Raw genomic sequence first — 27,982 nt, 5'->3', positions numbered from 1 at the left:
GCTATACGGTGGGCGAATACGAGTTGTCCAGTTTTTCATTTCTCATTCTCTGAAAGTGATAATGTTTCTAAAATATTTAAATAGCAACGGTTACACTCATGTGAATTATTTGTCGCTATTGGCTAATAACGATACTTGCGTCACGTGAATTATTTGTTGCTATTGGGTAATAACAATAATTGCGTCACGTGAATTATTTGTCGCTATTGGCTAATAACGATAATTGCGTCACGTGAATTATATGTCGCTATTGGCTAATAACGACAATTGCGTCACGTGAATTATTTGTCGCCAATAACGACAAGTGAATTATTTGTTGCCAATGGCGACAAATAATTTTATTCACGTGTGTGTAACCGTTGTTATTTAAATATTTAAAAAAATGTCTCACCAAAGTTTAATTTTGATGATAAGTACCTGCAGGGGTCGGAAACCGGTATTTGCTCCATACAAAAATACCGGTATTATTACGTTCGTTTTCGTTCTTTGGTTTATTATTTTAATTTTAATGTGACAGTTTAATAATACGAAGTTGTTACCTAAATACATGATTCAGTCCTACGTACAGAACATAAAATAATTCAAAATATTGGGCTATTTCTGGGTTTTAAAAAAATACCGGTTCCGAGCCCTGAGTACCTGTTTATGTGCAATCGATCGAATCGAGACATACCTTCATACATACATACATATTTCTATTCTAGAGCATTTTACTTTAAATGTAGGTAGGTTATCCTTTTTATGAAACGATAAACAAGTATTAATTTAGTTCTAAGTAAATGAATTTGTTGTACATTTTACCTACATTGTTACCTACATCGTTAGTTGAAAGTACTCCAAAAAATTCGAGTTATCCCAAAAAAATTGTAAAAAAATACTATCTGTCTTGAACAGTAGTCTTGTATCTGACGAAATAACATTTACATAATTGTCTGGATTTGAATTTGTGTTGTAAATGTAATTCTAGTTGTACTATAGAAAATACTATGTTGTGTTAAGGGTTGGGTCGGGAACCGAACTGGCTACCTCAAATGGCCATCAGTCTATTTTATGGCTGCAAGCAGAGCTGTTAATCCTTTATACAAAGGTCACAGTAGATAGTATGAGAACAGTACGGAATATCATAAATACACAAACCAGTTAGCCAGGCCAATACCCAAATAATTTACCTAAAGTATTCGAATTTTAATTGACTAAGTTTAATTTATCCATTGTAATGAGTGAGTTTATGATTTTATTTGATTTAAATTTTCACTGTACAGTTTTGGTGTAAAATAATTATAAAAACTACATGATGACAGAACAGAGTAGTAGATACATCTGATTTTGAAAAGGACGTCGCAATTTTACAAAATCAGGGCCCTACATTAGTAATAGTTATTTGCTTACAAGGGGGCAAAGTTGTTGTTTAGCTGCTCGTGCTAATGTTGATACCCAAGCAAGCGAAAGAATCCAAAATTGAACTACGAGCGTAGCGATTGGTTCGAAAAATGGAATCTTGAGCGTTGCGAGGGTTTCAAAGCACGAGTGTTAAATAAAATTTTCCCCCGAATGAAACACAAAATTGTTCACTACACCAACCCGAAAAAAATATGAACTGTAAGAGATTAAACAAAATCAAACCAAATCAATTCAAAATGAATGTTATTAAATATGTGTCATTCCAAATCATCATTTAAAAGTCAATTCTACCAGCAAACATAAGAAAACAACTCAAAATTTGCATTTGATTACTTTGCCTCACATGTGAATAAAATGCAACTTTGCTATCCGTTTTTGAACAATCAAGAGAGCCGTTACCAGTTGGTGTGGTGAAAAAACATTTGTTTATAAAATATAACCTATACTGCTTTTATATATTTTGTAATTTTTCTAAGACTACTTAATACTGCAAATGTATTAGAAATTTCGATATGAAATAATCATCTTTTATCTGTCACCAATTGATTTATGTTAAGTATATTAAGAGTACCTTCTGTGCCTGATATTAGCAGTTAACCACGACACTGCAAATAGTATAACGACTGAGAAGAAGACGTATGTAAGTTTACTGTTAATTTAATATTTACTGCTAACCCTTGTACATTCGGCTCCGTATTTCATTCTATCGAATCATGGGCCTACCTAATTTATAGAGTAATTTGGGACTGTAACAGATAGCCTTTGAGATGGCAGATTAAAATGATTCTGTATGGAATTCAAATAAACTAATGGCTCGTGGGGAAGGATTTCATATTACTTTTCTGCCCTTGAGATTATGCATTCTTTGCCCTCGTTATTATGCCAAAAGAATATATCTAGTTTGCTGTAAGAATGTATCCGCTTTTGTGTGTTGTTCTTGAATAAGGGATTTTTCTTTGGAAATGTTAAATAGGTCAATGCTGTTATTTGGGTGCACAATTTGTTTTACTCATTGTCTTGACATTTCTTTTTTTAACAGTCCTAATCCAACTCATAACAACGATTATTGTCAATTTCTTATATTATTATTATCAGTCGATCTTTTGAACCATTTTATATGCAAGATAAAGATATTTGATATTTGATATTGGTTATAATTTGCATAAAAATATAGACCAGGTTTTAATTAAAAGAAAAACTATAACCATGATGACATTTATTTTTGTTATACTACCTACTTTTTAGTAAAATTGTCATGTACAGTCAAGTGTAAGAATATGGGTACACTCATCATACTCAAAAATATGTCCCATAGCTCTAATGTCAGCGAATTTGGGACATATTTTTGAGTAAATAGTATGCACCCATATTTTACACTTGACTGTACATACATACACATTATAAATCAAAGACAAACCTCCATCTTAGTTTTACCGCAGTCGACTAGCAAACTGCATAAAATAAACACCAAACCCAAAATCCATTGACAGACTGCAACAATAATATGAAAGTGAAATCGAAATGGTTTAATCTGTGGCGCGCTCGGTCGGCTGGGCAGTGTTTCATCAGGAGTGCGCGCTCGAGCGGAGATGGGTAAATTAAGCGGGGTTCTGTCTTTTGTGATCTTAACTAAAAAAGTTATAAAAGGTTACCGATTTTTGAGATTCATTGTTTTATACATTTAGTATTTTAATAACTTTTCATGAGTGCGAAAGAGATAACAAAAAATTCAAAAACGTGATCACTTTTGAGATTCTATAGCGGTCGGCTTGAATTGTATTTACCCAAAGATTAGCGATCTGGAAAGTAAGAAAAACTTCATTCGGAGACAGGTTATAGCTTCAATAGCTTGGAATATACTGTTACAAAAGCAAATAATTTACGCAAATCACGTATTACCTACCTAATTTTGAATTCAAGACTACCAACGCGGTGCCTATCTCGTCGCATAATAAGTGATTGTCCTAATGTAATGTTACGCATAAAACTCTTTCGGTTCGCATAATTTTTCTCCAGCTGACACAGAAAGTATTTTAAAAAAAAAATCCATAGGTTGTATAGAATAGGGTAGGTGAAGTTAGGTTTGCTTTATAATTTTTCAGAAATATTAATAGTGAAAGCACAATAACAGTTATGCCAAATGAGTTTTATGCGTAATATTACATTAGGACAATTAATTATTATATACCCAATATAAACCCTAAACAACGACACTAAATTCATAGGTCACTGGTTCATATCCGGTTCGAAGGACCATGTAAAAAGGTCGAAAAATAAAAGCACTCATTGATCATGTAATAACGTAATAAATATAATAAAGGTACAAATATTCTAAAAGCTTGACATTACTTAGTACCGGCTAGAGGTCATGTTTCCCGGAGAAACTACATATAGGTCGCGAACTAGGATTTGCACAATCTGACAATAAATGATTACTTACTTACTTGGAGTCCGTCTAGCTAACTTTGCACTTTTAACTTTGACTTGAATTGGTAGTGTCATTTTAAACGCTATATTTTTATAGAAACATCGCCACACTTTGCCATGCAGACTTAGCTTGGTCCGACGCTGCACATATTTCGGCCAAAAATCTTTTTTTCAAGCATCCTCGTCACAGTAGCTAATCTCTCCTAAACCCCCAAAGACCCAATTTAATTAGGAATTTTTGGGCTGTTGATTTTGAAAGTCAATTAAGGAGCCCTTTGTAGTTTAAAAACACTCGGTCCATAATTTCCTGGAAAGGGAATTGTTTTTTTCATCGCTTCTGCTTTTGCCGTCTCATGGGGATTTGACTTGAAGGCTGTTTTGCTTAACTGAATGAGATTTGAGTTTCAATAATATCTTTTATAACCAACGTACTCGTAGTACTTAATTTTTACAGGAGAAATAAAATAACAAATAATTTGGTCCAATTATTGTTCCTTTTCTGGGAGGCCAATTCTAAATTACGTTTTGATAATAATGAAAACATGTTGACATCAAAATAATTAGTTTGAGTTGGCCTCGTGGTATTATTTATACAGGATAAATAAAATAACGCAATAACTTGTTGCAATTAGTTCAAAAGTTTGATGTGTTAGAAAATTCTCGGGCTTTGGGTGAATCTCGCCTTTTGAATACAAATATGTATTTTTATTATTAATAGGTGAAATTATTGTTTCAAATTAGGCAGAAACTTGGTCAACTGAGAAATTGGCGTAGTTTTTTATATTTTCTACAATAACTTATCGAAAAACATTATTAAACACTTAAACCTTCTGTTACTTTAGGAAGCTGTCTTATGATTATGAGATGAATACTCTTCAATATTTTTATTGTAAACCTTTGATAACGATAATGCCTGAACTTTTATAATTACGAGGTTTTTATCCCCGTTCCTTAGACTTAAAACGTCCAATACCTAGTATTTTTCCCCGTTTCCATCCGCTCTCTTTGATCTCTAGAACACAATCCATACTCGCGGATTAGGTCTCCAATTCTCCATATTATTTACGACCGTCAAGTTTCTCGGTCGCTTTTGCACCCTTTTTGTAGCAAAATGTCCTTTTTTACGCAACTTTCTGTGTGAGTTATGACACTTTGGTTTCAGGCAGCTTAATATCGTCTTAGTAAATGAGATTGTGCCCCACTATCCAAAGTGCCGTTAATATTATATGTAATCCAAGGTCAGGGATGAAAAATAATAAATAATAAAGTATATACATAGGTAATAAGTAGCTTAGTCGTAACTAGAATTATGATTAGTAGGTATTATGAGTAAAAAATTATATAAAATGCGCTTATGGTTACATAATATTGTAATGGATAAAATAGAAAACATATCTCAAGTAATTGAAGCTAAGCTAAGCTAGTGAGAAGAGCTACATATTTTTATTTTATTAAATAAATAGACATATTAAATTCAGGACCAATTGAGAATATTGTAATCACTAAATAAAATAAAATAAAAATATACCGTGATGTGAGTAAATCTAAAAGCTGACTTTAAATAAAATATAGAACAATCACAAAAAGACATAGTCCCACAGCAAGCTCAATGGTTTGTGTTGAGGGTAGATATATACATATAAATACTTTTATACAGAAACCCATTCATAACTCAGAAACATATATTTGTTAAACACACAAATAAATGCCCTTTCCGGGATTCGTACCCGTGACCTCCTGCTTCACAAGGTCACTACCGATTAGGCTAAGAGGCCGGTAAAAGAGGATCTGGAGGAAAAAATAGTCATTAAGTACTCTGCCTTTGATTGTTCGTCTCAAAAGTCTAGGCAACCTTTTATTCTAATTTGAAAAGCGCTTGACCTTTCAAGCCATTAATTGAGGCTTCAGAGACCTAAATGAATTTTAAATTTCGAATTTTAGATATAAACAAAAAAGTTTGAGCCCAAAACGAGAAAAAACTGCATTTAACAAGAACTGAACTTATTCCAAACGCTTACCTAACATTAGTATTTAGAAGACCAGTATTATGTTTGATCTCTTAATTTACGTATAAAATTAAAAAGGCGTTTAAGTAGAAAAAATTAAGATCTATTTTGTTATGGAAGAGCAAAAAGTTGAAATATACATCAATTTGGAGTATCGCACTTTATGAAACGTGAAACTTGGTCTATGACCGAAAACAGCTGGAAGCTTTCGAAATGTGGTGTTGGAGGCGTATGGAAGGTATAAAATGGACGGAGAAGTTAACTAACGAAGAGGTATTACGAAGAGTGAAAGAGAAGAGGATGATACTGAATACCATCAACAACAGACGGGGAAAAATGATTGGACATTTGATACGGCACGACAACTTCCTTAAAACCATCATAGAAGGCAAGATAAAAGGAAAGAGAGGCAGAGGCAGACCTAGACGTAGACCAAATAAAAGAAAATCTGAAAATTTATATTTATTTCGAGGTCACTCTAAAGTCTAACCTGACGCAGTAGCTCTCCAAGCGCTGAAATAGCGGCGCTGCATTTAACAAGCGCTGTTTAATGGATCAACAACTTTACTTTAATGCTATAAGCATTCGTGATTCTGAGTCGAAATTATCCAAGTGTTTTTCGAAAAAAGTAAGTAAATGGCACACGGTGGATTGTTTCTAAAAACCGTTGTACCTACTTACAACACAAGCTCTCAATGAGCGTCCGTGGGGCTTAATTAATGTAACAATGACCTATATTTTATTTTATTATTTATATTCATTCCGAGGTCATTGCAACCTGACGCAGTAGCTCTCCAAGCGCTGAAATACCGGCGCTGCATTTAACAAGCGCTGTTTAATGGATCAACAACTTTATTTATAGCACTCGTCATTCGAGAGTTGTTTGCGCTGCTTTTACGCTCAGAGTTTCGTGTTTACTTTATGCATTTTAACTATCTGTGATTTAATGTATGTTGAAATGACTTAATTTTAATGCAATTCGATTTGATCATTATTTTATGTTTCTAATTTTCAGATTTCGAGTTTAATTCAAAAATTTGGATTAAATAAATATTTTATGTTTAAATAAATAATGTACCACTCATAACTTATTAAGCATCAATTATTAAGTGTTATTTTTTTTAAGCAAAATATGTACCCAAAAAGTTGCCTGAAATAAAAGCATTTTATTTTTATTTATATTTAATAACCCAGGAATAATATCCGTGACCAATACACAAATAAATGCACTTACCAGGTTTCGAACCCAGGAACTTCAGCTTCGTAGACAAAGTCACTAGGTACAAACAGCAACACTCCTAACTGTACACCGGTGGACCTAAAAGGCATAAGATCCAACGATGTACAGTTAACTTGTGGTACCAATTAGACTACAGAGACCGTACAACTGTTCATGTTAGTATGAACCCACGATGGTATAATTTATTTATTTAGAAATTTAATCAGGCAACAAGGCCCATTTTGCAAATACCTTTACAGACTAACATACATATTTATTTTATAAACTTAAAACTAAACACTATTTAGTTGACAAAACGGCGTGGCTCGACTGCTCTTGTGTCGGATTTGGCAGTTTGCCCCGGAACCTCCAAAACACGACACCTTTCGGCCAGAAGTCGGCGCACTCGATGGTCCCCTGCAGCGAAATAATGCAAGTCATTTTGTAATAAAAAAATCTATTCATCGTAAATTCACAGAGAAATGAAGCACCAAAAGACACAGCAATAATCGTTAAGCGCCCTTTAACGTAAATGATCATTCATTCAGCATTTACCTCACAGATTCTACTTATTTCCGCCAACATTATTCTTTTGCTCCCTTAATTAGCGTTCGTAGTCGGCTAAGGCTTTGTGTGGGACAAAATATTTATTTTTCTGACTGTGGTAGTAGTAAGTACCTTTGTGTAATGGCATCATTAAATGCTGTTTAAAAATGTATTTTAATTGGATGTTGTCTTTCATGAATGTATGTTACCGTTTCTGGTTGAGGATGCATTTAAAATTCCTGTAGATTAAAGAGGAAAAGGTGTTTACTGATTTTTACTTTGTGAATAAGGAACATGTAAGCGCTGGTGGCCTAGCCATAAGAGCGTGCGACTTGCAATCCGGAGGGCGCGGGTTCAAACCCCGGCTCGTACCAATGAGTTTTTCGGAACTTATGTATGAAATATCATTTGATATTTACCAGTGGCTTTTCGGTGAAGGAAAACATCGTGAGGAAACCGGACTAATCCCAATAAGGCCTAGTTTCCCCTCTGGGTTGGAAGGTAGCAGTCGCTTTCGTAAAAACTAGTGCCTACGTCAATTCTGGGGATTAGTAAAGTTGTCAAGCGGACCCCAGGCTCCCATGAGCCGTGGCAAAATGCGGGGATAACGCGAAGAAGAAGAAGAATAAGGAACATTTAGAATTTAAGACAAAGTTACTCAACAAAGGGTTAAAACTATAAAGTAGAATAGTCCAAAACGCTCTTAACAAGCCGGGCGAGTAATGTGCCGACAACTTTACTCTTGAATTTGTTTACGCTGCTTCAAACTGTCCATTTAACTACAGTTAGCTTCAATGCTTCGTAATTTAGTTCTTTATTTTAAATTTAGTTTCGTACGAACATTTGTGTCCTCCTCAACAAGATATTTAAAACATCTCTTCGGACTTAGGTACTAGGCGCGATAAGGTGTATTCGGGTAAATGGGTTCCGTCTATTTGGCATAACTTCCGTGACCCGAAACGCATCTGGCATAACCTATTTGGAATTTTGATACGAATAATTTTATTTTGCATTTGTTTAAATGTCCGATATGTGATTTGCATAATCTGTTTAGCATAATAGGATTTAGGCGAATATTTACATCGAAGAAAACGTATTCAGATTCTTTCTATTTGGTATAACTTGTATGACCTAAAACCCATCTGTCATAAGCTACATTTGGCAGAATGTTTTTCGACTAATGTTAAAATTAAAGAAAGCGTCAGGAATGTCAGGATGTATAAAATCCAAGTCTAATTTAAATTTAACAATGCATAAAACACCTAAATATGTGGCTGACTCATTAACGCAGATCCGTAACTAAAAGCTCTGCCTACAGTGCCTACTAGTGCCTACGTTTATAATTCGTAAAAAAAAAACATTATTTTTGTATTGTATTGTAACTTTGGGTGGGAACATATTATATTATTGGCATTTCGATGTATACATATTTTTAGCTCACAAAACAAACGAGAACAAACTGTTGCCAGAAAAGTGGGTTAGGTTAGGTTAAAACTGCGTCCCCCAAGAAAACGAACTGTTGTCTGAAAAGTGCGTTAGGTTAGGTTAGAACTGCGACCCCCAAGAAAACGAACTGTTGCCAGAAAAGTGGGTTAGGTTAGGTTGGAACTGCGACCCCACGAAAACAAACTGTTGCATGAAAAGTGGGTTAGGTTAGGTTAGAACTGGAACCCCACGAAAACGAACTGTTGCCTGAAAAGTGGGCTAGGTTAGGTTTGAACTGCGACCCCACGAAAACAAACTGTTGCCAGAAAAGTGGGTTAGGTTAGGTTAGAACTGCGACCCCACGAAAACAAACTGTTGCCAGAAAAGTGGGTTAGGTTAGGTTAGAACTGCGACCCCACGAAAACAAACTGTTGCCTGAAAAGTGGGTTAGGTTAGGTTAGAACTGCGACCCCACGAAAACAAACTGTTGCCTGAAAAGTGGGTTAGGTTAGGTTAGAACTGCGACCCACGAAAACAAACTGTTGCCAGAAAAGTGGGTTAGGTTAGGTTAGAACTGCGACCCCACGAAAACAAACTGTTGCCAGAAATCAAATTATGAGAAAATAATAGTTGCGAATTGGGAAAAAATCGGCGAATTAATTTCCGCCAAAAAATATTCGGCCTACAACATATATGATTCTTGCAAGTATGCAAAACATTTCTATGCCATAAGATTTTATCCTTGTAGTCCTTTATGCTTTATGGCGAATTATGCAAAAGTAAATTAATACAAATAAAATTATGCGAAATGAAACAGATACCAGTGGGCGCAGCACGGTTCCATTTTTATCGTCTATGACTATGCGCGTCCCTTTCGCACTTACGTACTTGTTAGAACGTGACAGGCATGGTGACAAGGGATAAAAACGCAACCGTGCTAAGCCGCCAGGTCTCGATTCGGACATTAAATTTATGCCAAAAGATACTTCGATCAATAAAAATTATGCGTAGAGTATGTATGCGCAACAATCCAGTACCAAGTGAGTTTATGCTAGCAGTATGTTATGCCTAAAGTTATTATGCACAATAGAATTATTACAAAAAAAAATATGCCAAAGATAGGGGAACCCGGGTAAATAGGTTAAACCCATTTTTTTCAAATCACTTCTACAGATTTGTACATGACAGATAGTGTTAATTCATTTGATTTACTACCTTTAAAGAAATAAAATAAAATCAATATTTAAGACTCGCCGCCAAATCCTGTGATGCTTTTTATATAGATTTTATTAATCGATATTAAACTTTCGTGAGACATATTTTAAACTTTATTAATATTACAACAAGTTTAAAAACTTAAATCATCTGTTAACATTGACGTATAATATCTAGGGGCGGGCCTTACGGGCACTAAAAATGGTACTAGTTCAACGGTATCACTCATGAATTCGAGCCAATCATGCAGTCTAACGCAACTAGTTGCGACCAATTGTGCGCGTAATGCGAACTCATCAACCAATCGCGTTGTAGCGGTGTCACACCGCTGTACTGGCCCCATTCATGTCCCATTCTTATTTCCCGTAGGGCCACCCTTGGGTATACGTCAATGTCTGTTAAATTTTTTGCGTCAGCATTAGATTTTACGGAAGAAATTATCGTAACAATGGTAATTAATTTAACCGAAATTGTTGCTAAAAATATTATTTCTATGACCATTTTTCTTAAAAGAAATTTACTACTTATAACCAAAAAACTAGAAGAATATACGAACACTGGTTGGTATTGTGTATTTATTTTGTTTCGATTTTGTCATTAATATAGCCTGAAATTCAATACATCGTTACCTAAATCACACAGCTCAAATTAATAATACCTAATAATTACCTATAAACACCCCAAACTTCAGCATCTAGGTTTCAACTAACAGTTCAACTAAACTATGATCTTAAACGCAACCTGCAAACTCTAAACTTTATAAGCAGTGCACTAAGGTGTATATTCCTTTGACAACTCTTGCTTGCTCCAAACTCCAAACCGAACCCAAATAGCTGTAAGTGTTCCTATTATGGAACCCTTATTCAACTATGCTCGAAACTTCTTCAAAGGTCAAAACTAATCTAATATTGTGCTGGTGTTGTGACGAGGTTTATACGATAATGTGCTTTAAACGTTCCTCATAAGGTTCAGAATGAATGGGTTTGGGCTGGTTAATAGTTTTTTTCTTAAGGTCTGAAGTCGTAAGATCAGCTGAGTTTCAGAGAGGGAATGCGTGAGTAAAGATATTTTGTACGATTGCCTTTTGAAATGCCTCCCATTCCGTAACCATCTAAATATAAATCAAGGTATTTGGAGCGTTTGATGTTAAATGGAATACCTATTTTGATTATTTGAAATTCTTTGTATCTAGATTTCACGGTATCTTCTAAAAGTTTGTATATTTGTGTATGATTGTATGTTTTAACGTTTTGCTCGTTCTAAATGTAACAAATGAATTAAATAAGTAATAATAATATTTTAGTACCTACTCTATTAAAATAAATAAATTTAAGTCTACTCAAGTACTCATGGCTCAACTGTCCAACATAGACTTTTTTAGTAGTGATCTTTGACATCGTTCATTACGACAAAACTGTTAATACTAAAATAAGGAAGAAATTTTGGACCTGACTAATTTAGAGTTCAAATTATGCTCGTAATAATTTTTCAGCCAAACAGTAAACGGTGTATGAATGCAAGGCTCGCTCATTCGTCTTGTGTTGCGCTCCGTGCGTCTGACAGGCTGGATAGCAGGCACGGATATATGAGTGAGGGAGACGCTTTAGTGACGGAGAAAGCGGATCGTTAAAATTAGGGTGGTTTTTGACGCATCTTGTAGTTTATCATGAGAAAAGCGGACAACAAAAAATTAGAGTGAATTTTGATGCCATCATTCCGTATTCCGTAACAAAAAAAAACATAAAGTTGTTTTACTTGCTTGGTTGTATTCTAAGCACACACACATCCACACACACACTTTCATTTTAAATATTACTTTCTTTTATTAATAATATATCTGTATATTATTTTGCAATCAACGCGTTGATGTGGAAAGCGGATAAGCTTTTAGACCGCTATTAATCGGTCTACGACATTTAAACTTTAAATCCACGATCTGTTATGAAGCCTCACGCGTTACCACTCGACTACAAGTATTTGTCGCAAAAAAAAGCTGCTTCCAGTGCATTCATGTTGACTTCTTGACAATAAAACCATATTCGCTAATAGCTCCGCTTGTTAAACGAACCGCTCCACAACAACAAAAACGAGGAAAATTCTTTTGAAAATAGTATTCGCCGTTATTAGAGCTGTCGGGTTTCCTGGCTTATCTACCCGACACGTCGGAAGGGTTAAAGTTAGCGCGCTGGCCACTTTAGGGTTGAGTCGGCCGGAAGCCGGAATTAAACATGCCTTTTTGTGAAAATAAGGAAATTTGTAAATATAACTGTTTAGAGTATTGGCCATTTTGTGATTATTTTCAGGGATTTTTTCATTAAGTTCTAATTTATTGACATATTAATACAGGCGTCGTAAACCTTTTAGAACAACATAATTTAATAACCAAAAGATCTGGGCTGTTCGAATAATAATTTTAATATTACACGAGTTCCGTAGGCCGATTCGAACTCACATTTTTGTTTGTTTAAATAAATGTATTACAGCGAGAATGATGGAGTTAGACCACGAAAAGTCTGCAGCGATTTTGATAGCCCACACAGTGCAAGTGTTATTAATACGTCATAGTTTCATAGAAGTTTGACGTTTATTATAACATTTGCACTGCGTGGGCTAACAAAATCTCAACAGACTTTTCTTGGTCTAACTCTATGCACGGGCGAATGATAACAAAATACCATCACATCAACAACAAAATGTAACCTTAAATTGTTCTCCTGTACATGAAGACCTATTAGATCTTACAATAAATTTATGTCAAGTTTAACTAATTTTTATTTTCAAAATTGATTCAGTTTGCTATGGTTGGTTTCTATTTAAGTATGTATATCTGTCTTTGAAAGATATCATCATTTAGTATCATCGCCCACACTGTTAACTGTACATCGCATCGGTGGACCTTATGCCTTATGTAATAAGGTCCACCGATGTACAGTTAGTAGTGTTGCTGTTTGTACCCACAACATAAGCTATATATTATAGAGATTACTGTGCAAATGCTGATTTGTCTGATATTTTTTAAAATACGCTCGAAAAATATTACTACATCCTTAAATTTTTGAGTAACTTCCTCAAAAATCTTTATTCTGTGACATAAAAACCTTAACAACGTAACTTAGTAACGCAAATTCAGATTCAGATTCAACCAACTACGCCCAGTGAAAGAGAGGGAACTTGAACCCATGTGGTCTTAACTGGTTGCCTTCGTAACAGACAAATGTCTGACACAAATCTACATCCTTTGATTATCTGGGCAAGTTTCCATGCCTACTACCAAACCAGGCAGGGGCATTCTCAACGCTCAGGTTCCACGCCTTTGACCACAGAAATACCTAACCACGAGTTACACTAGATATTTGAAACAATTTCAATCGAATAGGCATCAATAGTTAAACCTAGAAACCCTCATCAATCTAAATTATACCTTATCACATATGAAACATGGTCCATATTTCAACTGCACGAATTCAGCAAAACAGGAGATGATATAGCGTTTTCTTAGCTTTACAAATATAGATTCTATCCCATGCTTATAAGAAACAAATTAGAATGCTCAGTCCTAGGCGGAAAACTACAACCTTCTATGAAAGATTAGCATTTAGTATTAAGGAAACCGGACTCTATTTCAAGGGTAGAGGGTTGGTTTTTGATTAAGGAAGTGTTGATCAAAAGTAGCACCACAGATTAGTAGTTTGGAAGTCGACATGTGGTATTTAGGTTCGGTCAAGCGAGAAAGGCCGGGCGATGCTAATTTCGAGATTCCTATGTATGTATGTGTGAACGTCGTTAAGACGTCTGCATATGTATGAGTTATGTGATGATATTATACGGGGTTGACTTGGCAAAGGGAAGCATGGGGAATAAGCAAATGCATAAGGAATTTGTTATAATCTCGGTTAGTTACAGTTTTAGAGGAAATCTGGAATATTTTGGCGATGAAAGATCAAACGAGAATTGCATTTTGGATGATAATAGAGCTCATTTGAACATTACGAGATTTGTACAGTCACCGCACGGGATTTTTATGCCATTTAGGGGTCTTGCTAAATCGGACGAATCGGACAATCGCGAAGCGTTATGGTACCTAAAGCTATCGTTAGTATATTAAATACAGTAGGTATGATAACATCCTCTCCGCCACTAAGAACTTGCTCTCTTCTTTCTGAGTCAGCGTCCAAGCTTCACACCCGCCATACATGAAAATAGAGCAGAATAGGGCAGAATGGCGCTCTCTTGTGTCAGAGACCAAGATCCTCTTTGGGTCACTGACCCAGTGATGTATGTATGTATGTATGTATGTATGTATGTATGTATGTATGGATGTAGGTATAATAACATACATATTATATTATATTATTTTCAGGGATTGCCAATCTTGAACTATTTTACGGTGCAAAAGCTTTCCTTTGCATTTATTCCTTAGTGTCTTAATTTTAGTTAGATGAGATCTATTAATGAAAATATGTAGTATTTAACAAATTATTAAATTAAAATTTATGACACTTCTTTATTTAAATATTTTATGTTTGTGTGTCTTCAAGTGTTATGTTTACATCAATTTATGCTCTGAGCCTAGATAATCAAATTTTAAAGATCCTTTATCCGAAAATTATACGTGTATCCATGTTAAATTGTAATTCAATCCATATAATCCGATATCAAAATATAATAATAGTACCTAACTAAGGCATGAAACATGAGCATATTATGAGTCACAAATTAGTCTAATGATTTCTTTTGTTATCACTTTCTGAGACGAACACAATAGGGCTTTCTCGCTATTTGTGTATGAAAAGAAAGATATTAACTATCGCTATTACGATATGAAATAAGAAAAATGTTGACGACTCCTTAATTTGGTCATTTTCTTGCACATTCAATGCCAGAGGGAGTTGTCTATTTTTATCATATTTCATTTTAACAATAAGGAAATATTCTACTTGAATCTTTATAATTTTAAGGACAATTTGACTTGATTTTGATCTCATTTGAATTATACAGGATGTCCTAAAGTCAGTCGGGTACACTGTTCGTAGCGACTACGCGCTACATACGGCGAATACGTGGCTACACGCTACGAGCGTAACCCGTAGCACTTAGTGACAATGAATGTGTTAACACTGAATAAAAGTATGTAACAATAGTTAACAAAATAATTATCTAACTTGCTCTCTTGTGAGATCGGAGCAAATATTATAGCACGCGTACGGTAATATATCGGGTGGAACAGAATGAGGGACTTTTAGGCAAACGGCGAATTGTTTAGGCTACATACTTTATTTTTCACTTATTAAATATCGTTTATATTTCTAACCGTTTTTGAGGTGCAGTTTGTTAAACATTAGTGCAATAATCTGCATGTTTCAACCCTAGCAAGTAGATCTGATAAATGACATGACACATGACATGTGTCGATTTAAAATGTAAATAACTTTGTAGGGTTGTCATTGATTTAAAAATATTTCATTTAAATGATTATGTTTTACTTTTTAATCCTGCTTTACGATTATAATAACTGGATTGTAGATCACTTAGATAACATTATCCTTTCTGCTCAGTCTCTAGAAATATTCCATCCTGTATAATGATAAATTATGGCCTCTACCTAAAAACGATCAGATTTAGAGAGTACCAATACATAAACAAGTTAAGCAAAAAGCAAGTACTTATTGTTAAATAAATGATAAAATAGCCAAGATGGCGGTGTAAGTCCATCTAGAAAATCGACTCATCATCATCATCACAGATTCCGAAGATCATCCTTCAATTAAAAACTTGTATCATTATACAAAACTTCACAAACTTATCGGAACAAGAAACGAATAAAAATAATTGTAACTTGGCCCATTCTTTCGTAATTAAGCGCAGGATTTCGATTTCTAATGAGTTTGACTTTCGATAAAAATGGCGTGACGTAAGAGTCAAGAGTGAAACGTGATTTTATCTGGTTGGAAAATTTCTGAACTAAGATTGGAATCTTAGTTCAGAAATTTTAATTTGTGAAATGACGTAACTTATTTTTGATGTTGTTTTAGTTGACCGAGCTAAGCCAAGGTGTATTCTGATTGTAAAAATAGGTTGTGAATTTGATCTGGATTTGTTATTGATATGATCTGTTAGTGTCAAACGTGTCATTTTTTCAAACAAAGTCACTTTTGACGCTGACATATTATATCTATAACATATCCAAATCACATTAATAACGACTTCCGGTTCGAGCGCCATCTTGATAGTCACGCGTCGTGATTAATTCCTTTGTGTTTTTCTTATTAATATTAATGCTATCGATATTACACTTTAAGACATATTGTTTAAAGTGTAATATCGATAGCTTATTATACAGTAAACGAATGTGGTAGCGTGCAGTGAATGGAGAATTAATCTTGAAATGCGTTTAACCACCATTTTTGAGTCAACGGCCGGTAGTCCACGTGCTACTTGTAAAGTCCAGCTATCGCTTTACAAGAGCTAATAAAATCATCGTACACTGTCTTGTACTAACCGTACAATTTTATTCGTCGTATTTAGCTCCTAATACCTTGATACTGGCGAAATAGTCCCACTCAACTGAAGCCATAATTTTTATAAGAATGAATGAATGAATGAACACATTAACAACCTTATAATACAAGCAGAATACACCCCCTTGTCACTGAAATCAGTTTGTCCAGACCAAATTGTTTATGAAAACAGTCTAATTAAGTCGAGTTAACAATGCGACAAGCTTAGTGAAACCCAGCGCTTTTTGTTTTTTGTTTTCAAACGCTTTTTTGCCGCATTTTAATGAAACGGAACCCCAAAAAGTATCAAAGAAGGGACAAAAAAGTATTTTTTTAAAGAAACGCAGTATAAATTCAGATTTGCAAGTAATTTCGTGACGTTCGCCTTTTTCTGTCGGTAACTAGGTCTCGAATAAATGAATATTTTTCGTAATCATTTTCGAAGGGCAAAATACGATTTTTCGCCTTTGTTATCGGATTCCTCTTTACTTTTTTTTATTGACACGGTTCGGTAAGGAAGCGTCCTTTGTGGATGTTGTGACGGTTGTCGTTTGACCTTTGGTGACACTTCTTTAGTTTTTAAATTGTTACATATTTGGGATTTTTTTACATTTTTTTGTCTATATTTTTATATCGTCAGATTTTGATAACATTTAGTACCTAAGTTTGAAAAGCTCCTCAGTTAGGGTGGAATAAATACAAAATTCAAGTTTGAGTTAAATTGACTTTTACCACATAAGTACCAGTTTCTGTCTATTTGTATTGTTATTATATTTTATTGAAATAGTATTTCAGTAAATATTTTATAATTTAATTTGTTTTCATTTGTCTGGACGTCATCCGTTTTCTTATAAACATTGTAGGTAAAGCTACTAATAATACCGAAAGGAAAGTTTCTTATTATCATTGTTCCAAAATGGCTTCTCGAAACGATGTTTCTAAACAAAACAAAGTTTACTTTAATCCAGCTATAAATTAACTTAGCGATAAAACTCAGTGTACGCCGGCCCTTAATCGTTTATCTTGAGAATTTTCACATAATAACCTATAATGAAATTGTTATTAACGTGTCAAATCACTCTCCTTGTTACAGGACGCCTGACAATAGAGAAAATTACAGTTCTTAACGCCGAGGACAAGCACGCAATATTTCATTACCACACAACCGATGGCTGAGTGAGACGCGCCGCAGAAGATGTGACCAAAATGGCCGCTTGACTTTTAAACAAAATGGCCGATTTAAACAAATTTTGGGATCGCAGAAAGTTGAAGAGCGCGCGATGACGTCACGAAGATCCTTCGACTGTATAAAGTAACTTTTTTAATTTAGGGCTGATAGACTTAGGGCTTGTTTGAGTGTGCTCTCCGTCGCGAGTGTATATTTTTATTATTTTTTGCGCGTCTATTTTTTTTAAGGGATTTTTGTGTTCGTTTCGGTGTTAAAGCAATATTAGATAAGGTAACGCTTGTTTAATTCGTTTTGTAAATAAAAATTTAGCGTTCACATGTGTTAGTGCTAGGAACGATTGTAAAATCACGCGTAGTTCGGAAAAAAACGGGTATAAAATAACGCTGTAAATATAAATAAAACTGTTAGTTAAAATAATATTCCGTTCCTATAGGCAATAAATTAATTTTCACCTCTGAATTTCAACGGGGCCAAAACAATCAATTCTAATCGGGTAGATAGTTCAAATTCAAAAAGCTGGCGTCGCCAAGGAGAAAGAAATCCAAGATGGCGGCGGTAAATGTAACGGCTCTCGTTGCGAAAACCACCGTTCCGACGGACCTGAACGGCACATTCTTCAACTCGACCTATTTGGTCGCGACGGGGATCAGCCAAGAAGACTTCCTGGCGCTACAGATGTCAAACGCGACAGAGAACGCGACGTCAAACGAGTCCCTCGGCCATGTGGTGTTGCAGAACTGGTACCCAAGTGGCTACAGTCCGTTTCACATAATTTTAGCATCAGTGGTTGTGACAGTGTTGATGATAATGGTGGTGGTAGGGAATATGCTAGTTATTATAGCGATAGTGACAGAGAAAGCGTTGAAGAACATACAGAATTGGTTTATCGCGTCTTTGGCTGTGTCGGACTTTTTTCTGGGACTGATAATAATGCCGTTTTCGTTGGCGAACGAGCTGATGGGGTACTGGATCTTCGGGTTCTGGTGGTGCGAGATCCACTCTGCCATGGATGTGTTGTTGTGCACGGCGTCCATCATGAATTTGTGCCTCATCTCGCTGGATCGCTACTGGAGTATCACACAGGTGAGTTTAGTTTTTATTTCGTTTCAATTTAACACGCAATAAGATACGAGTACTTACGATTATTGTAAAAAAAATAATAGCTCGCCTACAATCATGCCTACTGTCTAGAACTGAAAAGTAGGTACAGATAAAGAGGCAAAAAATACTGTATAATAATATACTGTGAGTGGCCTTGCCTATGAAGCCAATGGTCCTGGGTTCGAATCCAGGTAAGGGCATTTATTTATGTGATGAGTACAGATATTTGTTCCTGAGCTATGGGTACTTTCAATATTTAAGTACCCACAACACTGGCCTTCTTGAGCTTTCCGTGGGACTTAGTCGATCTGTGTAGGAATGTCCTATAATATTTAATTATTTTTATTTATTACGGTCGAACAAAACTTGATGCGTTGTCACGCTTACATTTCTCTTTATAAATGTTTTTAAAGGATTTAAATTAAAGTCACGTATATTTTAGTTTTTTTTAAGTTCATCCCATGACGTTGTACTAATCATGTTCGTGCAACGTGTCGCAACATTTTTTTTCCAACAATCTATTTGTCACAACTCAATAAAAACAAGAAATAGCCCATCCACCTAGTTACAGCCAATCATCCATTGAATTCAAATATCTGTCTTGGAAAAGAGTTATAGCCACACAATGTTAATGGCGAAGACAATCGGCTACGTCGTTAATCATTTAAACAGCATTAATGATTAATAATTGTTGTCATCGGTTAGCGAGCAATCGATTCCGACAGACCATCATAAGATATTTGACGACCAGCCTCGACTCAGGAACAAATATCTGTGTTTATCACACAAATAAATGCCCTTACCGGGATTTATTTCGGGTAGTTTTAACATTTATTGGTTAACCAACCAAATACAAAACCTGACTTTAACCTACATGACCTATTTGATCATGTAATGTTTTCCTCTACCCTCAACTGGCTTAAGGAGTCATTTGAGGGTAGATTTTGTTTATTTTTATTTAAATACCTTAAGATACAGACTATAGGCCAGACTGAGGTCGACAAAAAATGTTTCAAAGATCGTCATGACGCTTTAGATCGGTAGAACGATTATGATTAAAACATCAAAGAAAAACGTATTATATATAGGTACATACACATAGCCGGTGGAGACCCTGCCTACGAAGCAGGAGGTGTCCGGGCTCAAATCCTGGTATCTTAAGTATTGGTGTATGTGTATAAGTAATTATATATATGTAACTATATATTATATATATCTTCGTTGTCTAGTACCCACAACACAAACCTTGGAGCTTAATGTTGGACTAGGTCGATTTGTGTAAAAATTGTTTTATAATATTTATTTATTTATAGATATTGACATTCTCCAGTGACACTAAGACTGGCTATCCAACACTAATCTACTCTGCGTCGATGGAAATTATACACCATCATTAATGATTCCGATGACTGTGACGTCATAATAGCTGTCATTATAATGACTACTGGTTGCGGGTAAACGGTCTCTGCAAACTCGCTTGATGTCTCGTTGTCATCTTATCTAATGTATAATTTTCTACCCATTAAGAGGGTAGTGGACTAATGATTCTTCATACCAACGTAGTTCCCATTTTCCTTTAAGTATACAAAACAGACGCGTTACACACGCGTACAGTCACCTGCGATAGTATGTTACTCTTCGAAGGCCGCATAAATATCTGACACTATCTTCTAGAGCACTAAGAGCGTGTCACATATTTTTGCGGCCTTCGAAGAAGATCATACTATTTATTGCAGGTTACAGTCCCTCTTTAATTAACATAGTTAATATCTCGCTGCGAGATACTGTCGCGCCAATCATGTGCTAGGCCTACCAAAACAAAGCATAAACCGTTGAAGGTATGCTTTGAAATTTAAAATACATATATTATCAATATAATGTATGTATTAATAAAATACATATATTATCAATGTAATCATATTCTTCAAATATTCTAGAGTTCCACTAAGAAAATATCTTTAAAATATTAATATTTCAAGGACAATATTACACATATCGAATCGACCTGGCTCCAAACTAAGCAAAGGTGTACTATTGGGTAGGTATACTAAGCGGCGATTTGGTATATACTTGTAAGATAAATAAATAAATACATACATACATATATCACTGGCTCAGTGCCCCAAAAAAGAGGGCGGACAGGTCTTTTTGGGCTGCGTCACTCCAGCGGTATCTGGGACGCCCAGACGGACGTTTTCCGCTCGGATGCCCCACATAAAATAAATAAATATTGGGGATATCTTACACAGATCGACCTAGCCCCAAACTAAGCAAAGCTTGTACTATGGGTGCTAGGCGACGATATACATACTTATATAGATAAATACATACTTATATACATAGAAAACACCCCTTAGGGACAAATATTTGTGTTCATCACACAAATAAATGCCCTTACCGGGATTCGAACCCAGGACCATCGGCTTCACAGGCAGGGTCACTACCCACTAGGCTAGACTGGTCGACGAAATTGGCAAAATGTTGCTCTTTTTATAATACCTATATAGGATCTCTAGTAACCTGCTTTGTGTACAGTCACCTGCAATAATATGTTACTCTTCGAAGGCCGCAAAAATATGTGACACGCTCTTATGGCTCTACAAATAAAATCATGTCAGATATTTTTGCGGCCTTCGTTGTGTAACATATTATTGCAGGTGACTGTACCGTCGCATTTAAGATTGCGATGTCCACAGCCAACTTCATCATAAAAGACTCCGCCAAAACCAGTTGAGTTACACCAAAAATAATCTTAATACTATAATAATAAGACCGACGACAACTGCATTACCGCAAACAACATTGCAATTTAACATTACCACCGCATATACATCTACAACAATATATATCAGTCTTTAATACTTTGTAATAGAGCGCAGCTAACCGCATTTAAGCATCATGAATATTGCACTACAACCATTGCAGTTCTGGTATTCGAAAATCGTCTTTATTTAGTTAGAAATAAAGATGTTGAAATGTGAGTTTGGATGTATATTGTAAACATGGGAGTTGGTTGTTCGGCTGTCCTGTATAAAAACCCAGTAAGTGCTTCAGACCAAATTTTACTTATACACGAGAGCGTAAAAACATAAAATGTCGCAGCCTCAAAACTGTTTATAATTTTAAATACATTTTTTACGTGAATGGATAGATTACTAACCATTGTATGAATCAACATCCATATTATATTAGTTATTTTCGTTCGCGTAATTCGCACGTGTATCGTACAATGTTCTACAGTACATAAGGACCTTTAAATTTTCGACATAGCTACGTAATGTGCTTATTATAGCGCAGGGTGACGTAATGGACCACTAGGTGTACTGTAACTGAGCCACGGAAGCCTTTAGCGTAGCTGTAATCGGGTGAGAACTTACTTAGGTGGGTCCTAATAAGATAAATAAGCAGTTATTCACAGTATTAGTGATGGTACTTGCCATAACCATTCCAAATTTTAGGTACCTACATCAAACGGTCTTTGAGAAAAACGCATTTAACAGATTTGCAAGACCGAAGTGATCCCATTAGAGCACCGTGAACAAAGTTTTGTACGGTGCTCTAAAAACGATTTGCAGAAATTTGTCCCTTACCCGGTTTTGATATAGGACAGTGGTGTTGCCTAATGAACATCGCGGAATTAACTTGTCTCCAAAATATGCTGACACTGGAATTGGACAGCTTGGAAACTATTCATCTTCTGCTCTTTTTTGGCACGAGTGAGGGAGATAGATTGTCTTGCCTTCGTGTAAGTAAATAGTTTACATAAATGCTTACATAGCTCGCAAGAGCGGGAGGCAACTAGTATGTTAGAAGTAGAAAGTAATAGATATATAAACTTTATATAGCCTATCTACTTTATATTATAAAGTAGATAGGCTTAAACCAACTATCCTTATGATTGAAACGAAAAAAATGGCCTCTTTACGTACCTATACGTACCTATACGTAAAGAGGCCATTTTTTTCGTGATTATAGCTTATAGTGATTATAGCTTAAATTCTAGAAAATAAATTGTAGGCATAAATAGTATTATCTGCATTATCCATATAAAATTTTAGTTGCTTACTACACAACAGCCATGGCGAGACAAGTAAGTGATAAAAAAAATACCCTGTATACATCATGTTTAACCTTACAGCCTAATATAATATAACAGGGTTGCCAAACAATGAGTGCATTGCAGGGAGGTTTTGGAATTATACTGAGCAACTTTTACTATGAGACCAACCTCGAAATCGCGAAAAAAAAATTTACCCTCCCATAGAAAATGGAGCAGCCAAAATGTATGAAACAGCGAAATTTTTTTTGCACTTATATTTTGGCGACCCTGTATATGTATTACAAATATTAATATTTTTTATTTATTTGTCTGTTACCTTCCGTGATTATTTCTCACTTGATGGTCTAATCGGAAGATCAGCGCTGGAAGTCGCCAGCAACATGCTGAGATGGGACCATTTCGTGACACTTTATTTTTCACTATGTTTTTTCAATGTATGTCTGTTGTCTGTGTGTTTTCGAATAAAAAACTATTCTATTCTATTCTATTCTATTCTATTCTAATATACATATTATTGTTTGTAAGTAACAGCCTAAATTGCCCCCGCGGCTAAACAAGCACAAAGTTGAAATACAAGTTACTTATTTAACCGAAATTGTTCGCCATTACTTCCTCAAATAGGAGGTGTGAACGCGTTTTCTATTAAATTTGCTTTGAACGCTTCTCATGATGAAAGAGAAGTTAAGAACGGTTAAATATTGATTTAAAAACCATTTATGGGAGTGTAATAATTTGATTTATATTATGAGGGTACGTACAAAATGGAGATATTGAAAGAGATTTCTTTGTCTCGATTCTGGAATAGGTACAAGTAGCTTTACATATAATTAATATTATATTAATTTATTAATTTGAGAAAATTTAGGATAGCGAATTTATAATGTATTATTGTATCCAATAAATCTCTTTTTCGCATTATTAATTACATTTTATAGAAAATATTTGAACTATAATAAAATTGTGTTTACGCTGAAATAATCGAATGTACAAACTAAATGAAAATCTAAGTTTTGTGGTTTTGTTAATTAATTAAATAAGTATTTTTTAGGTAGTCACACTACTATAAGTATGTAAATTATAAACTGAAATAAGATGTCACAATAAAATACCTAGGTATTAAAGAAAAAGTGACCAAGTCTTCCAGTGGCTGAGTCCGGATCGAACAACACACTTTTTATTTAGTAAGTAATATGACATCTACTTCAGTACCTATATATATTAGGGTTGATTTCAATTTCAATAATATTTAACGTCAAAAACAACACATGTCAAAATTACAATAAAAATACACATCTAACACTAAATTAAAAACACAAACCACATTTTTTTAGATAAAGGAAAGGAATACATAATAATTATAATTTATAATCAAATTTGTATTTTATAAGTGCTTATAACTGAAGAAAGAAAGTTATGCTATTGTTAAAGAGAAAGATATATAATTATGAAACTAGGTATCTTAAATACTTTAAATATTAGCAAAATAAACTTAAAATGTTAACACTTAACAAACTCTCAAACTTTATTTATTCCAAATTCCCTCAACCTTTTACCACCTTAAAAGTTTAATCCTCTCAATAGTTAGAAAACAAAATTAACCCTTCAAACGCTCAACTCACGAACACAAATGCTACAGGTAACTCACAAATGCCATTTCGAGAATAAATGTAGGCATTCAGTTACTGTATTGCTGAAGTGTAAGGGTTATTTTTAAAAGGGCTTAAGTGCCCTAAAGTTTGAAGGAGCTTAATCCCTTTTAAATGAGGGTTAGAATTTATAATGCTCGAGGGAAACCGTCTTAGAAATAGTTGCAAATGAAATAACGCCCGAGTTAGGATGGCAATGGCATATAGAAAATAAATAATACAGAGGTTTGTCTGTTTTAATTAAAGTTATAACGGCCGATTTTTTTAGTCGATTTTTTTTTCGTGACATTTTGTTTAAATTTGGTAAGCTTGAAGAGCTCCTTGGTGGAATAAACACGATATTACTATTTGTTACAATAAATGTAAAGTTCCATTGATTTACCAAAATCCCATACAATTTTGTAGCTCACAGGAAAATTTGGTACTATATACAGTTTGCGCTTAATTATATTGCACATAATAGAGATCTCTACATTTTGTTGCAGTCTGGAGTAAAAAAAATACAACAGAATAAAAATCAGCTCATAAATAGAATGCTCGGTGACAGGATATATGGTTTTGTAAAAACGGTACCAAAATAGTATATTTTCTAAAGTTATGTGCGTTATGACAGGTTATTAGCCTAAAGAATGTAGGTTTTTCAGTAAAATATAATTCATTGGGGTAAATATTAAGGTTGTAACAGGGATTTAATCTCGTTGAATTTTTTATCAGATGGGCACAACGGAGTGTCTCTCTGTTTTTGTGAATTCGGTCACGTCAGCATAAATTTGCTGTAATCTTTTGAATCTGTCCAAACAAACAAGATTTCATGTACAATTTTTATTATCGTGTTGTTATAAATAAATATTATTTACATTATAAATCAATCTTAATTTAAACTACAAAAAGGATACCAATTACAAATTAAAGCTTACGAAAAAAAAAATATAAATTTATAAAAACAAACCGCTTCCTGCCGTTCCCGGTGCAAAGGTGCCCATGGTGAAATAAATTATTAGGCACTAGTCCCACCAAGGGCGAGTAAGCGATAAGCTATCGACTATTTTCTCGTACCCAAAATATTATGTAGAAAATAAAAACACCCAAGCTAATACCTTCCACTATCTACCGTCCGAGCAAAATACTTTCTCTTACAAGTCTAAGCTCTGCTGTTACATTGTATGTGGCAACATGGTTAACTAAACGGACTTGGGGGCTTAGAGAAATTAGTTGTAAAGTATTTGGAACGATAAGACGAGTACTCTAACAAGCGCGAGTTATTGCAAGTTTCCTCAAAAAATCACAGGAAAGAATAGTAAACTCTAATTTTAGAAATGGAAAATTTTGATTTCCATTTTAGAATTGGAATAGTATGAGAAGTTTTCGATTTTTTAAAAGCTTTTATATAGCTTGCCCTAATATTAGGTATGTAAGCTTGTTGTACAGTTAGTTTTTTTTTTTTTTTTTGTTATAAAGTAAAGTTAGTTAGTTAGTGTGGGTCACATCTTGGAAGCTAAATTTGACCCACTTCCCGATTTGCGATTGAGCTGAAAATTTGCATACATATGTAAGTTGGGTGACAATGCAATATTATGATACCATCGAGCTGATCTGATGATGGAGACAGGAGGTGACCATAGGAACTCTGTGATGAAACAACGCAACCTAATTGTGTTTGGGGTTTTTAGAATTGTCTCGATGAGTATTAGTTACCTTACCTGTGGTTAGAAAAGTACAGTCAGCGAGAAAAGCTTATTGTACCAAAAAAGTAATTTTTGTCAAAAAGTAATTTTTCTTGTGGTACAGTCAGTCACCTGCAATAATACGTTACTCAACGAAGGCCGCAAAAATATCTGACACGAACTCATTTGTAGAGCCATAAGAGCGTGTCACATATTTTTGCTGCCTTCAAAGAGTAATATATTATTTTGCACGTGACTGTATACCTACTTTGGTAATTTTGGAAATATTCCGACGCCACATCGGTGCTTGTTCCGTCTGGCTGGCAAGTGGTCTGCGTGTTTTGCGTTCAGTAAACGAGGGCGCGTTAGAGCTGCATCGTTCGCTGGAATGTGCGTGGATGTCCGCCATTTGTCTGTTTTTATAAGCACAGTCAACAGAGGAACAACAGTAAGATGAATTTGGACAGGTGTAAGTAAGTAAGTAATCATTTATTGTCAGATTGTGCATGTCAGTTTACAGTTGTTACAATATTATTTGATTAGTGAGTGTCAAATTCAACCGGTTTACGGTATACAATGTCCTTATTCCTAAAATACATATAGTACAGTTCAAATAAACTAAAAATGTCAAAGGTACAAAATACATATAAAAACTATTCAACCTCCAATCATAATATTATAAAGAAACATTATTGTTTGTACAGTCACCTGCAATAATATGTTATTCTCCGAAGGCCGCAAAATATGTGAGACGCTCTGATTGCGTTACAAATAAAGGGAAATACCGTTAACTGTCGACCGTATTCGAACAATGCTTATAAAATGTCACAGCGATATGATACCGATCTGTCAGTGTCAAAAGTGACATTTCTTCAACCAAACGTCAATTTTGACACTGATAGATTCGTATCGTATCGCTGTGACATCTTATAAGCATTGTTCAAATACGGCTGTGTGCTACATTTACCTTCCTAAAGAGCTTAGTGTCCAAGCCTAGGGCTTTAGTTTAAGGCTAGGTTGATTGCGGAAATGGTCCTCTGTTATTTAACTTATTTATTCATGAAGGAATTAAAATACTGTTTTCGGTCCGTATTTGGTAAGCAGGTACTCATTTACACAGAACAAGATATCAAAAATATTTCATTATCTTACTTTTGGTAGCTGTAGTTATATATTTTTTTTTTTTTTTTATTGGAAAAAGGTAAACATTTGACCACAATCTCACCTGATGGTAAGAATAAAAAAAATCGTTATTTATATGTATGGAAGTTTTGTATGGATTTATCTATTTAAGTATATCGTCGTCTATTCATAGTAAAGTGTTATGATATACAATCTAAGTAAGATTCTTTTATTATAAATATTTATTTATTCATTTACTTTTCAAGATCCGTTCGTTTCACAATCACAATCGTAACAAGTATCTAAAGAAAACGCCTCTTATATAATTATCTCTGACATGATCAAAGGGTCTACCGCGATCGAAAATCGTAATATCGTTATTTGCCTCTCTATCACTCTTACGTAGTCGAACAATAGAGAGGCGGATAACTACATTTCGATTTTCAGTTTTCGCGGTTCCTCAA

At 34.7% G+C, this 27,982-nt stretch overlaps 1 protein-coding gene and 1 long non-coding RNA gene across 3 annotated transcripts in view; one reads left to right on the top strand and one right to left on the bottom strand.

Moving 5' to 3' along the window:
• Window positions 1-27,982, top strand: part of LOC134801122 (alpha-2 adrenergic receptor) — a 670,379-nt gene that overhangs the window by 149,307 nt on the left and 493,090 nt on the right. For both annotated transcript variants that reach the window (XM_063773657.1, XM_063773656.1), the window contains exon 3: window positions 17,830-19,008. In XM_063773657.1, the coding sequence (XP_063629727.1) occupies window positions 18,472-19,008 (537 nt within the window). In that variant the 5' untranslated portion in view covers window positions 17,830-18,471. The remainder of the gene's footprint in view (window positions 1-17,829; window positions 19,009-27,982) is intronic.
• Window positions 1-27,982, bottom strand: part of LOC134801197 (uncharacterized) — a 369,363-nt gene that overhangs the window by 99,529 nt on the left and 241,852 nt on the right. The gene's annotated exons all lie outside the window — the stretch shown is intronic.

The sequence above is a fragment of the Cydia splendana genome, chromosome 21 (genome assembly GCF_910591565.1).
Source record: "Cydia splendana chromosome 21, ilCydSple1.2, whole genome shotgun sequence".
Taxonomy (NCBI): domain Eukaryota; kingdom Metazoa; phylum Arthropoda; class Insecta; order Lepidoptera; family Tortricidae; genus Cydia; species Cydia splendana.
The sequence above is the reverse complement of the archived record's forward strand: the minus strand, read 5'-3'. Positions and strand labels throughout refer to the sequence as shown.